Consider the following 13,141-nt stretch of genomic DNA (forward strand, 5'->3'; position numbering starts at 1 on the left):
ACTCCACCCATCTCAGCCTCCAGACTGGGGACTGCAGGTGGGGGCCACTGTGTTTCGCTTCCCTGACTGTTTTCAGAGACCTTAGATTGGTACTGCTTGTCTTCCCATAACTGTGATTGCTAGAGAGAGCTATTCCTAAGCAACAGGTGTTCCAAGACAGTCATCATGTGAACAGAAATTCTAGATTACACTGTCAGTCTCTGGAGTCTGTAGCCACTATCTATCCAAATAGAAATCATTCTTTCAAGTCCATGATTGAGGAGCTTTCATCTTTGAAATAAAACTGTACCCTGTCATGTAGATCTCAGAATCTCACAGAGAAACACTGTTTTCTTTCTTGACTAACTGCAGTAATCAAAATTTTTGTTTCCAGGGGAAAAATCTCACTGTGAAAGTGAACGCAAACCTGTACTCCACAAAATTGGAAAAAATAAAGGAAATGAACAATTTTCTGTATGAATATCACTTACCAAAATTAAATCAAGACCAAATGAGCAAATTAAATACACCTATAACTGTTAAAGAAATAGAAACAGTCATCAAAAATTAACTGTCTCGAAAAACCAAAAAAAAAAAAATCTTCCAACCAAAAAAAAGCCCAGGACCAGATGGTTTCAGCTCAGAATTCTACAAGATTTTGAAAGAAGAACTAATACTAATACTCCTCAAATTATTGTACACAATAGAAACAGAAGGAACATTGCCAAACTCTTTTTATGAGGCTACAATTACCCTGATACCCAAACCACATAAAGACATTACTAAGAAAGAAAATTACAGACAAATCTCACTCATGAACATTGATTGATGCAAAGATACTCAATAAAATACTGTCAAACCGAATCCAAGAACATATCATAAAAGTCATCCACCATGATCAAGTCGGCTTCATCCCAGAGATGCAGGGATGGTTCAAAATACAAAAATCTACCAATATACTCTAACCATATAGACAAACTGAAAAAATAAAAACACATGATCATCTCATTAGATGCTGAAAAAGGTCTTTGAAAAAATACAAGAACCCTTTATGATAAAGGTCCTGGAGAGAGCAGGGATACTAGGAACTTACCTAAACCTAAGAAAGGCAATATACAGCGAGGCAACAGCAAACAAAAAACTAAATGGAGAGAAACTCCCAGCGATCCCACTGAAAATCAGGAACAAGATAAAGTTGTTCACTCTCTCCATATCTATTCAATATAGTTCTTGAGGTCCTAGCTAGAGCAATAAGAAAACAAAGGAAATCAAGGGGATACAAATCAGAAAAAAAGTTAAACTCTCACTATTTGCTGATGGCATCATAGTTTATATGAGAGATACCAAAAATTCTACCAAGGAACTTCTACAACTCATAAGCACCTTCAGTGATGTAGCAGAATACAAGATTAACTCAAAAAGTCAGTATCCCTCCTGTACACAGATGTTAAATGGGCTGAAAATGAAATCAGAGAAACATCACCCTTCACAATAGCCACAAACAGCATAAAATAACTTGTAGTAACTCTAACTAAACAAGTAAAAGACCTGTATGACAAGAACTTTAAATCTTTAAAGAAAGAAATTGAAGAAGACACCAGAAAGCAGAAAGATCACCCATGCTCTTATGTAAGTAGAATTAACATAGTAAAAATGGCAATCTTACCAAAAGAAATCTACAGATTAAATGCAATGTCCATCAAAATCCCAGAAAAATTCTTCAAAGACCTCGAAAGAACGGTAGTCAATTTCATATGGAAAAGCAAAATACCCAGGATAGTCAAAACAATCCTGTACAATAAAGAAACTTCTGGAGACATTACAATAACTGACTTCAAACTCTCCTACAGAACTATAGTACTGAAAACGGATTGGTAATGGCATAAAAACAGACAGGAGCCCCTCTAGAGCCAAGTCTCTTGTCAACCCAGGAATGACCCCAGCTAGATCCTTGGGCAGCAGAGCAGAGGGTGCCTGAACTGGCCTTGCCCCACTATCACACTGATGATTATCTTGAATATCACCATAGAATCTTCATCTGGTGACGGACAGAGATAGAGACAAAGTCCCTCATCAGAGCAACAGACTGAGCCCCCAAGGTCCAGTTGAGGAGCAGAAGGAGGGAGAAGATGAGCACGGAAGTCTGGACCATGAGGGGTTGGTCCACCCACTGAGGCAGTGTGCCTGTTCTAATGGGAGCTCACCAAATCCAGCTGGACCAGGACTGAATGAGCATGCGATCAAACCAGACTCTCTGAATGTGGCTGAAAATGAGGGCTGACTGAGAAGCCATGGATAAAGGCACTGGGACTTGTTTCTACTGCATGTACTGGCTTTTTGGGTCCCTAGTCTATTTGGATGCAAAGCTTCCTAGGTGGGGTGGGGCTTAGACTTCCCACAGGGCAGGGTTCCCTGCCCTCTCTTAAGGAGGGAGGGGGAGGGAGGAGGATAAGTGGGGGAGCAGGAGGGGAATGGGAGGAGAGGAGGACCAATGGAATTGAGTTGAAGACCCAGATATAAATCCAAACACCCATGAACACCTGATTTTTGACAAAGAAACAAAAATGATAAAATGAAGAAAAGAAAGCATATTCAACAAATGGTGCTAGCATACCTGGATATCAACATGTAGAGGAATGAAAATAGATCCATATCTATCACCATGCACAAAACTCAAGTCCAAATGGGTCAGAGACCTCAACATAAAACCAACCTAACTGAACCTCATAGAAGAGAAAGTGAGAAGTACACTTGAACAAATTGGCACAGGAGACCACTTCCTAAATATAACCCCTATAGAACAGACACTGAGAGAAACAATTAATAAACAAACTGAAAAACTTCTGTAAAGCAAAGGATATGGTCAACAACACAAAATGACAGCCTGGGAAAAGATCTTCACCAACCCCACATCAGGCAGAGGTCTGATCTCCAAAACATACAAAAAACTAAAAGATTTGGTCGTCAAAAGAACAAATAATCCAATAAAAAAAAATGGAGTACAGAGAACTAACAGAGAACTCTCAACATAAGAATCTAAAATGGCTGAAAGACACTTAAGGAAATGTTCAACATCCTTAGTCATCAGAGGAATGCAAATCAAAACAACTCTGAGATTTCATCTTATACCTGTAAGAATGGCCAAGTTCAAAACCACTGATGACACCTTATGCTAGAGAGGATGTGGGGTAAAGGGAACACTTCTGCATTGCTGGTGGAAATGTGTTATATATCAGTATAATGATTTCTCGGAAAATTAGGAAACAACCTTCCTCAAGACCCAGCAATACTACTTTTAAGTATATTGCTCCTCAACTGAAGAATGGATAAAGAAAATGTGGTGTATTTACACAATGGAGTACTAAACCACAGAAAAAATTAATGACATCTTGAAATTTGCAGGTAAATGGATAGATCTAGAAAACATCATATTAAGTGAGGTAACCCAGTCTCAGAAAGACAAATATCAAATGTACTCACTCATAAGTGGGTTTTAGACATAAAGCAAAGAAAACCAGGCCACAAATCACAATCCCAGAGAACCTAGACAACAATGAGGACACTAAGAGAGACATACATGGATTTAATGTACATGGGAAGTAAAAAAAAAAAAAGACAGTATCTCCTGAGTAAATTGGAAGCATGGGGACCGTGGTAGAGGGTTGAAAGGGAGGGGAGTGGAGAGGAGGAGAGTGGAGAAAAATATATAACTCAATAAAATAAAAAAGAAAGAGTGAATTCAGTGTGTTCACTGGAAGGCACCACGGTGCTTTCTTGGAACTGAATTTCTTCACATGTCATATATTGTGCACCTTACTTTTAATTTGGCTGATGACTAGAGGTGTTTTGCCAAAATACCTTTTTACAAAGCTTTCAGGCTACTCAAAATAGAACTGTCTGACTAGAGGCCCAAGAACAGAGAACATCACCAGAAAGAGCTCAGACAGCAGCAGAGACAGAACATAATGCATAGACAAATCAGAGGGAGAGAAGGCAATGCCAAGAGCCAGATACCAGATAAGACATACTTTCAATGGATTAATGGCAACATCTAGTTCCTAGAGTTGTTAAGAAATGGATTACAGCAGACAATATTCCGAACCATAGTGCTCCATGATTCATTTTTATAAGCTTAGAACAAATAAACAGTTGGTAAACATTATTTCTTCCCTTCTACTTCTACTCTCCAGATCAGTAGAGGACTCCTGGTCTTTATGTACCTTATCCCTCAGCCTACAGAAGTCGGACTACTTACTCTTATTTCAAAAGAAAAAATTTATGGCTGCATACCTGATTTCCATAAACATACAGAAAGTGGCTTCGGGGATGGAACACCATTCCAACTGGATTAGAGAATGAGGCAGGAAAATGGAAATTTGGAAATTTTGGTTTAGTATTGGGTTTCTCATTGCTGAGCACTGACACAGAAACAAAGGTTCGTCTGGAACTCTAGATAAAACACAAGGAAGTCATAAGATTTAGTCCATTATTCTTTGTCCATGGTATGATTTCTAGACTTTCTCATTTTTCAATTTTAATTAAGACAGCAGCATTCCCGTTATCACTGCAAAGAACTGGAAAGATGAACAGTCACTGGAAACTCTACTCCACTACCCTTACCTGTACATCTTACGGATGCTGAGACGTAGTGTAGGAAACTAAGGAATTTGTTCAAAGTTGTACAATAAGCGGTATCGAGAAGTTTGTGAGTCGTTACTAAAATAATCAGACAGACTCCAGTGTCTTCTCATGCCTTTCATGTTACATGTGGGCACCTGACAAAATCCCAGTTCTACTGGGTCATAGTCTTGAAAGGAACAAGACTCTGGCACCCCATAAATGTCATCTTGGTGTAATGATAATGTTAAAGGCTTTCACCAATACAAGGGGGAATCTGTCTTAGTTCTTCCCTTGTTTGCCTAACAGCAGAAAATTCTTGGAAATGAGACTGCCAGTCATTTCTTTTTGCAGCAGATCTACTCTCGGAAAACAAACAGAAGATAAGATCTATCCTAAATCCCTTCTCCAAGGGAGTCTCATGCTCTGAGAGAGATACCTACATGGTCAGACACTATCACCTTCTCCTCTCCTGTTGTTCTCTTGAAGTCTGTCTACCAAAACAGTAACGAGGTTTTTTTTTCCAGGAAAATATCAGTTCAATCTATCATATGTTCAGCATAGGCAGGCATGGCAGTACATGCCTTCAGTGTTAGCACTCAGATTCAGAAGCAGGCAGAACACTGTGGGCTTGAAGATACCCAGTGCTACCTAGTGAGTCCTGGCCTTAAAAAAAGTTCAACAGAAAAATCAACTTATTTTAATTTTACATGGGCTTTGGGAGGGTGGTGTATATGTTGTACTTAGGAGTGAGTGCTGAACAGCCACTCTTAAAAAGTTAGAGAGCCCTAACTTTTCTGAGGACTCTGAGAGTAATTCTAATTAAGATCCACAGTTAAGAGCCTCTACAACAGAAAATACAAATCTGTGACAATGGGTTCCCTTTCTTGTTGTTGTTCATCTAAACAAACCCTTTCAAGGAATGTTAGATTTATATGGAAAATATTCATCATGTTCCCCTGGAGAATGAGTAAATAACAACCAGAAAGAAGCCAGCATCATGACTTTAATTTTCATCAGCTCGAATGACAAACAATTAAAAAAAAAACAGTTCCAAACTATTTTATGGATCATAAATAATCTTGTCATTCTCTATGTCTGAGATCACCACAAATTGGAAATGATGTCTGCTAAGATCAATTTGCAGTGCTTGGTAACTGAGCTATAAGACTTACCCGACCATAGAAGAGATAAATTCCAGTATTACTTTCTTGGTCAATAAGAAAGGATATCACGTGTGGAAGAAATTTTGCAGTTTTAAAAGGAGAAGATAAACAAGGCGTCCACTGAAGGAATGGCTCTTTACTATAAAAACAAGAACTGGACTGCAAATAAACAAGAGTTACCGTCGTTTCTGAAACACAAATCCCAAATAGTTGCTGGACACATATGAATCAGTCTCTCTCTCTCTCTCTCTCTCTCTCTCTCTCTCTCTCTCTCTCTCTCTCTCTCTCTCTCTCTCTCTCTCTCTCTCTCTCTCTCTCTCTCTCTCTCTCACCTCTCCTCTCTCTTCCTCTCCTCTTCTCTCTCTCCTCTCCTCTCTCTTCCTCTCCTCTTCTCTCTCTCTCCTCCTCTCCCTCTCCTCTCTCTCCCTCTCTCTCTCCTCTCTCTCTCCCTCTCCCTCTCCTCTCTCTCCCTCTCTCTCCCTCTCCTCTCTCTCCCTCTCCCTCTCCTCTCTCTTCCTCTCCCTCTCCCTCTCCTCTCTCTCTCCCTTTCCCTCTCCTCTCTCTCCCTCTCCCTCTCCTCTATCTCCCTTCCCTCTCTCTCTCCCTCTCCTCTCTCTCCCTCTCTCTCTCCTCTCTCTCTCTCTCTCTCCCTCTCCCCCCCCTCTCTCTCCCTCTCTCTCTCTCTCCCTCTCCCTCTCATCTCTCTCTCCCTCTTCCTCTCCCTCTCCTCTCCCTCTCCCTCTCCCTCTCCGACTCTCTCACCCTCTCCCTCCTCCTCTCCTCTCCCTCTCCCTCTCCTCTCTCTCCCTCTCTCTCCCTCTCCCTCTCCTCTCCCTCTCCCTCTCCTCTCTCTCCCTCTCTCTCCCTCTCTCTCTCCTCTCCCTCTCCCTCTCTCTCCTTCTCCCTCTCCTCTCTCTTCCTCTCTCTCCCTCTCCCTCTCCTCTCCCTCTCCCTCTCCTCTCTCTCCCTCTCTCTCCCTCTCTCTCCTCTCTTTCTCTCTCTCCCTCTCCCTCTCCTCTCTCTCCCTCTCCCTCTCCTCTTTCTCTCCTCTTCCTCTCTCTCTCCCTCTCTCTCCCTCTCCCTCTCCTCTCTCTCCCTCTCTCTCCCTCTCCCTCTCCTCTCTTTCTCCTCTCTCCCTCTCTCTCCCTCTCCCTCTCCTCTCTCTCTCCATCTCTCTCCCTCTCCCTCTCCTCTCTCTCCCTCTCTCTCCCTCTCCCTCTCCTCTTTCTCCTCTCTCCCTCTCTCTCCCTCTCCCTCTCCTCTCTCTCTCCCTCTCTCTCCTCTCTTTCTCTCTCTCCTCTTTCTCTCTCTCTATCTCCCTCTCTCTCTCCTCTCTCTCCTTTCTCTCTCTCTCCCTCTCCCCCCTCTCTCTATCTCTTTCTCTCTCTCTGTCACACACACACACACACACACACATGAATCTTTTAGGACATGTTCTTACTATGTGAACCTAGGATGGCCTAGAATACGTAATCTAAATTCACACTGAATTTGTGATTTTTCTGCCTTCACCTACTGATTACTAGAATTACAGCTGTGTGTCACCACATCTGGCTCACAGATCATAGGTTTAATTCTTTAATATCTATCCCTTTCTTCTCAGTGGATCAATTTCAGAAGGCATTTCAAACAAACATTCTTCTCTGGCGTGGATTACTTGGCTTTAACAAAGTAGGTGTCTGCTGTTAAGCCTACAAGGAGACGCCACGGGGGGTGGTTAAGTTTCTCTGTGTGCTTAGACACCATATTTTAGATTAACAACAATTCTTACACTCATGCTTAACAAAATTTCCTACCTTTGAAAGTTTTCTATTATCATACCTCACTCAGGGTCATGTTTCTGTCGAAAGTGATGGTAACATAATCAGCTGGAAAGTACAAAGGAGCAGAGATTAAGAACAGCATCTCCACTGTAGACTTAGGAAGTGTTAGTGTTAATGACGCTGCCTTCACAGAGTCCAATGCCAGTTATGTGCCATCTATTAATGTATCTCTGGACACAGTTCTCTTGCGATTAGGCAGGTGTGTCACTCCCACTCATTTAAGAGAAGTTGTCAGTAGGAAGCCCAGGGGAGCCTCAAGCCTGCAGTGTTCCTGTTTCTGCCTCCTGGGTGTTAAAGCAACAGCAAATATATACCACTACTGAGCCTGCATCTCATTTCGGGGTCATTAATTCATACAGAATTGTTATCTTCACATTTGGGGGTTTAATGCATTTTTAAGCTATATATAATCTATAGTGATAAAAGTCTGTTAAGATGTCTTAAAATTTACCTTCAAAAATTTCTCTGTTCGCAAAACATTTTTCATTATACCACAGTTTTCCTTTGACATAGTCAACCTACATGAATACATAAATACAGAAATGAAAACGTCAGCTAGGTCATGTCTGGAGTTAAGAAGGCAACTTACCTTAAACGTTCCGAAGTTTTGATCATTTGTGGATGGGAGGAAATAAAGACAGAAAACTACACCCGTAAGAGGTTGCAGAACAGGGTCGAGAAACTAGAACGCACATTGTCGACAGTCACCATCAAAGAAATGCAAAGGCCTGGTGATGTTCTTGGTTATAAAGTGTCTTTCCAAACCCCCAGAAGATCCTTAAACCTTCACCACAGATAGATTGGGACATACACTTATTTTTTTAATTCCACACTTGCTGCAACAGGGCAGAAGGAGTCTGAACAACAGGCAGACAATGACAATATAAAGGCACATCAAACTGATCATAAGAGAAGCGGCGAACAAATAAGAATATTTTTGTTGGATACTAGGTATAATAAGGTGAGAAGCTGTGTTAGGGGAAGATTTTGAGTTTCCAGCTGCTATTGAGACAAAGAAATCTTTATATTTTTATAGAGATGTCAGTGATAAAATCGACACACATTGTTGATGGAAACCAAAAAAAAAAAAAAATGACATCTTGAAATTTGCAGGAAATGGTTGGATCTAGAAAACATCATATTGAGTGAGGTAACCCAGACTCAGAAAGACAAATATCATATGTACTCACTCTTAAGTGATTTTGTTTTTCAGTTTTTCGAGGCAGGGTTTCTCTGTAGCTTTGGAACCTGTCCTGGAACTAGCTCTTGTAGACCAGGCTGGCCTCGAACTCACAGAGATCCGCCTGCCTCTGCCTCCCAAGTGCTGGGATTAAAGGCGTGCGCCACCACCACCCGGCTCTTAAGTGATTTTTAAACATAAAATAAAGAAAACTAGCCTACAATTCACAATCCCAGAGAACCTAGACAACAATGAGGACCCTAAGAGAGACAGACATGGATTTAATGTACATGAGAAGTAGAAAAAGAGAATATCTCCTGAGTAAATTGGGGGCATGGGGACCATGGAAGAGGGCTAAAGGGGAGGGGAGAAGAAGGGAGAGCAGCAGAAAAAAATGTGTAGCTCAATAAAATCAATTTTAAAAAGTGTCCTAAAATTGATCATGGTGGTGGTTGATACAAAATACCATAGAACTGAACATGTTAAAAATATAAAAGTTTTGCCATGTAAATTTTACCTTGGTAAAACGCTAAGTAAATCAAAAAGCCTTTTGTCAATGACCGATGACTTTTGTGAATTATGCTATATTATCACTCAAATTAAGCTGTTAAAATAAAACTTTTGATTTCTCACAAAAGCCTCCAGATTTTAGGATACCATACTTATCATTATTAATCTTGACAATTTTAATACTGAATCTTTTGGGGCAATGAACTATGCCTCTTCCTTCTGTTTACATTATTCCTGCATTTTTTTCCTACATAAACCCAAACTGAAACAGTAAAGTGATTGTCCTTAGGGATGATTTAACTCATATGAGGCTGATCTCATACCAAGGATGAGTCCAGAATACTGTTCCGATCCAGAGTCACAGGTTAAGAAGGAACACATGACTTGGATCACATGAGCAATGAAGACTTTATTCCTCTGGGACAGCCAAAATGGTGGCTACAAGCCACCTGGCAACTATTCTTTTTTTTTTTTTTTTTTTTTGGTTTTTCGAGACAGGGTTTCTCTGTAGCTTTGGAGCCTGTCCTGGAACTAGCTCTTGTAGACCAGGCTGGTCTCAAACTCACAGAGATCCGCCTGCCTCTGCCTCCCGAGTGCTGGGATTAAAGGCGTGAGCCACCGCCGCCCGGCCTGGCAACTATTCTTACCAATGGCTGAAGAACAGTTACTTCGAATAAAGGACAGCACACCCAAATCTGAGGACAGAGCCCCTTGGACGTCTGCTATTCAAGGGAATCCAGCTAGTTGGAAGTCAGACTCACCCTTCAAATTCCTATGATTCCTAAGAGGATAACATGGATAGGCCTGGGAAGGGGAATTAGATGAGACCTCTTGGTGAAACTAAGGGAGAAGAGGGCAGTCAAGGGGAGGGAGATGGAGGATAAGAACATGAAGGAACAATGGGATGGTAGAAGTGGGAGAAGAGCAGAGGGAGAACAATGAAAGAGATATCTTGATAGAGAGAGCCACTATGGGGTTAGGGAGAAACCCTGTTGCTAGTGAAATCCCCAGAATCCACAAGGATGACCCAGCTAAGACTCCTAGCAATAGTGGAAAGGGTACCTGTACTGGCCTTCCCCTGTAATCAGATTGGTGAATACCCTGTCATCATAGAGCCTTCATCCAGTAAGTGATGGAACCAGATACAGGGATCCACATCTGGGATCAAGCTCCAGGAATCCAGTCAAAAAGAGCGAGGAGGGAATATATGAGCAAATGAAATTAAGATCATAAAGGGGAAATCTACAGAGACAGCTGAACCAAGCTCGTGGAAACTCATGAACTCTATAACAACAGCTGTGGAGCCTCCATGGGACTGACCTGGGCCCTCTGCATGTGGGAGACAGTTGTGGAGCTTGGTCTATCTAAGGGGGCCCTGGCAGTGGGACCAGAATCTAGCTCTGAGGCATGTGCAGCTTGTTGGAGCCCATTCCCTATAGTGAGATGCCATGCTCAGCCTTAATGCAGAGGGGGAGGGGCTTGGTCCTGCCCCAACTTAATGTGCCAGGTTTGGATGAGTCCCCATGAGAAGAATGAATGGGGCGTGAGCTGGGGTGAGAAGACTAGGAGGAGCAGGAGGAGGCGTGGGAGGGACAACTGTGGTTGGAATGTAAATAATAAAAAAATAAACAGATAAAGCAAAATCTAAAAGAAAAAAAAACTCCCTATGATTTAAAAGAGCCAACAGCTTCCTCTCTTTTGCTGAAACCAGTTTTGTTTGGTTTCTGTCATTTGTCTTCAGGAGGCTGTTTGGAGGCAAGCCTCTGGGAGGTGATTAGGTAGAAGAGTCTGATGCCTTCCCTAATCTGAAGGAGCCTGGACAGGGGAGATCCGCGCCCTTACACGAGAGAATCCAGAGATGTAGCCCCAGCCCTTCTGTCAATTAAGGGCACAGGGAGGAGACAGCTGTCTGTGAACCGGGGACTGGGCCCTCACCAGACACTGAACCATCCAGCCAGTGCTCATCGCTGTTTTTTTCAACTTTTTACCTTCTGCTTAGTTGAAGCACGCATCCATTTAGAGATGTCTACACCTACTCAATGGCTATGCTATCCTTCATTTTATTTTACTTTTAATTACAATTGTGGAAGTAAGTCCCAGAACGTGTTTTTGTGCTATGCAAACTCCTAATCCATCTTGGTTGCCTCTCTTTTCTTTTTTTCTTTTTCTTTTCCTTTCTTCTGGCTCTGTTTGTTTTTTTGTTTGTTTGTTTGTTTGTTTGTTTTGAGATAGTATTTCAGGCCTGGCAGTCCTGGTACTCATCATGTAGACCAGGCTGGCTTTACACTCACAGAGATCTTGCCTGCCTCTGCTTCCCAAGTGCTGGGATTAAAGAAGTGCACCACCACACCCTGCTTTCTTTTTTCTTTTACTATCTCAGTGTCAATGACAATGATCATGGTAATAGCTCAAAGAATGCCCATGACTTTATTAGCTAGTTTTTGCTGCTCTGGTACAGTTCCCCTCTTCACCACTAGCATTCTTGAACATCACCTGTTTTTAATGACTGTGTCCCACTGGGACCTCAGATGACCTCAGTTTTTAGAACACATCGACTCTGGCAATGCCTGACTGAGGGAAGATAGCGCAGTGCTCTCGGCTCCTCTGAGTTGCTGTTTCCATGCAGGATAATTTCATCATGGAAAGCCTTCTTCCCCTGAAGGAGTCCTTTGGGATGTCACTTCAGGCTCTGGGAAAACTCAGCTCCCCATTCTAGCCGTCTTCTCTCTGCTCTCTCAAAGCCACCCCGACTCATGAGAAAAGCGATTCCTGGAGTGAGTTCTGAGGGTCAGCTCTCTTTGCAGGATCCTCTACTTGCCTTTCCTCTGCTGCCCTGTGTTGCTGTGAGCCATGATCTCATTATTTCAGTCCGTATTCTACTGTTTATACAGAGTAGCCTAGTTTGGGAAAATAATTTCCATACTCCACTTCAGTAAAACAAGTCAATGTTTGTATCCATTGAATATGTTGGTGTTGCTTGGAATTGATCCCAGAGCCTGAGCATGCAGGGGAAAGACTCTACCATTGAGCTACATCTCTAGCACACTAATATTTTTGATTGGCAGTTGGCCAAATCCGAGCATGTGGATTTGAGAGAAGAGATAAAGTATTTCCATTTGTTCCTTCCATCGTGCATTTGTTTTTCTGATTTCCCAGTTCTCTGTTTCTCTTCTCCTCCCACCAATACTTTGATATTACAATTACTTCTATTTGGTTCCGGAGAAGTAAATGTGGTTTCTTACTTGTAGTGACTGTGTACAACACAGGACAGAATGGAAGAGGACATGCCAACGCCTGAGAATGAATATGGATAATTTTCCTTACAGTTTCAAAACTGACAGTGCATGTTCATGTGTTGAGAATGGCCTTCTTGAATGTGACAGACTAATTTTGCAACAGAGAAGGAAGCAAACTAACAGAGGAAAAAGTGCCCCAAGACAGAAATAGAGTTGTGGTCAGATCTGATGGCAGTTTTTGTCCAAAATGGAAGTGCTCCTTTTTCTGGGTAGATACAGGACAGGTGGATTAGGAAGTAAAACTTTTGCCAGATTCCAGGTCTCACCCTTCCCAATGGGGCATCTCTGTGTACAGCATGCCTGAGCAATCTCCACAAGCCAAGAGAGAACCCACCAGAAGGAAAGAATGGCTGCCAAAATGAGGAGGGCCTGATAGTTACGGATATATGCTTTTGGTTTTGGTAGCAAGAAACATGTAGACTGTGAATTATTGCTTTCCAAGTTGCCAAGTGAATTGTAGGAAATCAAAAGTCTTACCCTTTCAAAACCACAAAAGTCTGCTCTTGAAAGCTAGAGGAGGAAGAAGAGGAGAAGGAAGAGGAAGAAAAAAGTTAAAAATTTGGTTGCTTT

At 42.0% G+C, this 13,141-nt stretch overlaps 1 protein-coding gene across 1 annotated transcript in view; it reads right to left on the reverse strand.

Moving 5' to 3' along the window:
• Catsperb (cation channel sperm associated auxiliary subunit beta) overlaps window positions 1–13,141 on the reverse strand; it is a 161,950-nt gene that overhangs the window by 94,548 nt on the left and 54,261 nt on the right. Inside the window, exons 12-16 of the mRNA XM_042055403.1 lie at window positions 13,049–13,081; window positions 8,037–8,103; window positions 7,584–7,630; window positions 5,772–5,921; window positions 4,270–4,428 (exon numbers count right to left, since the gene is read on the reverse strand). Of these exons, the coding sequence (XP_041911337.1) occupies window positions 4,270–4,428; window positions 5,772–5,921; window positions 7,584–7,630; window positions 8,037–8,103; window positions 13,049–13,081 (456 nt within the window). The remainder of the gene's footprint in view (window positions 1–4,269; window positions 4,429–5,771; window positions 5,922–7,583; window positions 7,631–8,036; window positions 8,104–13,048; window positions 13,082–13,141) is intronic.

Source organism: Arvicola amphibius, chromosome 7 (genome assembly GCF_903992535.2).
Source record: "Arvicola amphibius chromosome 7, mArvAmp1.2, whole genome shotgun sequence".
NCBI classification, from domain to species: domain Eukaryota; kingdom Metazoa; phylum Chordata; class Mammalia; order Rodentia; family Cricetidae; genus Arvicola; species Arvicola amphibius.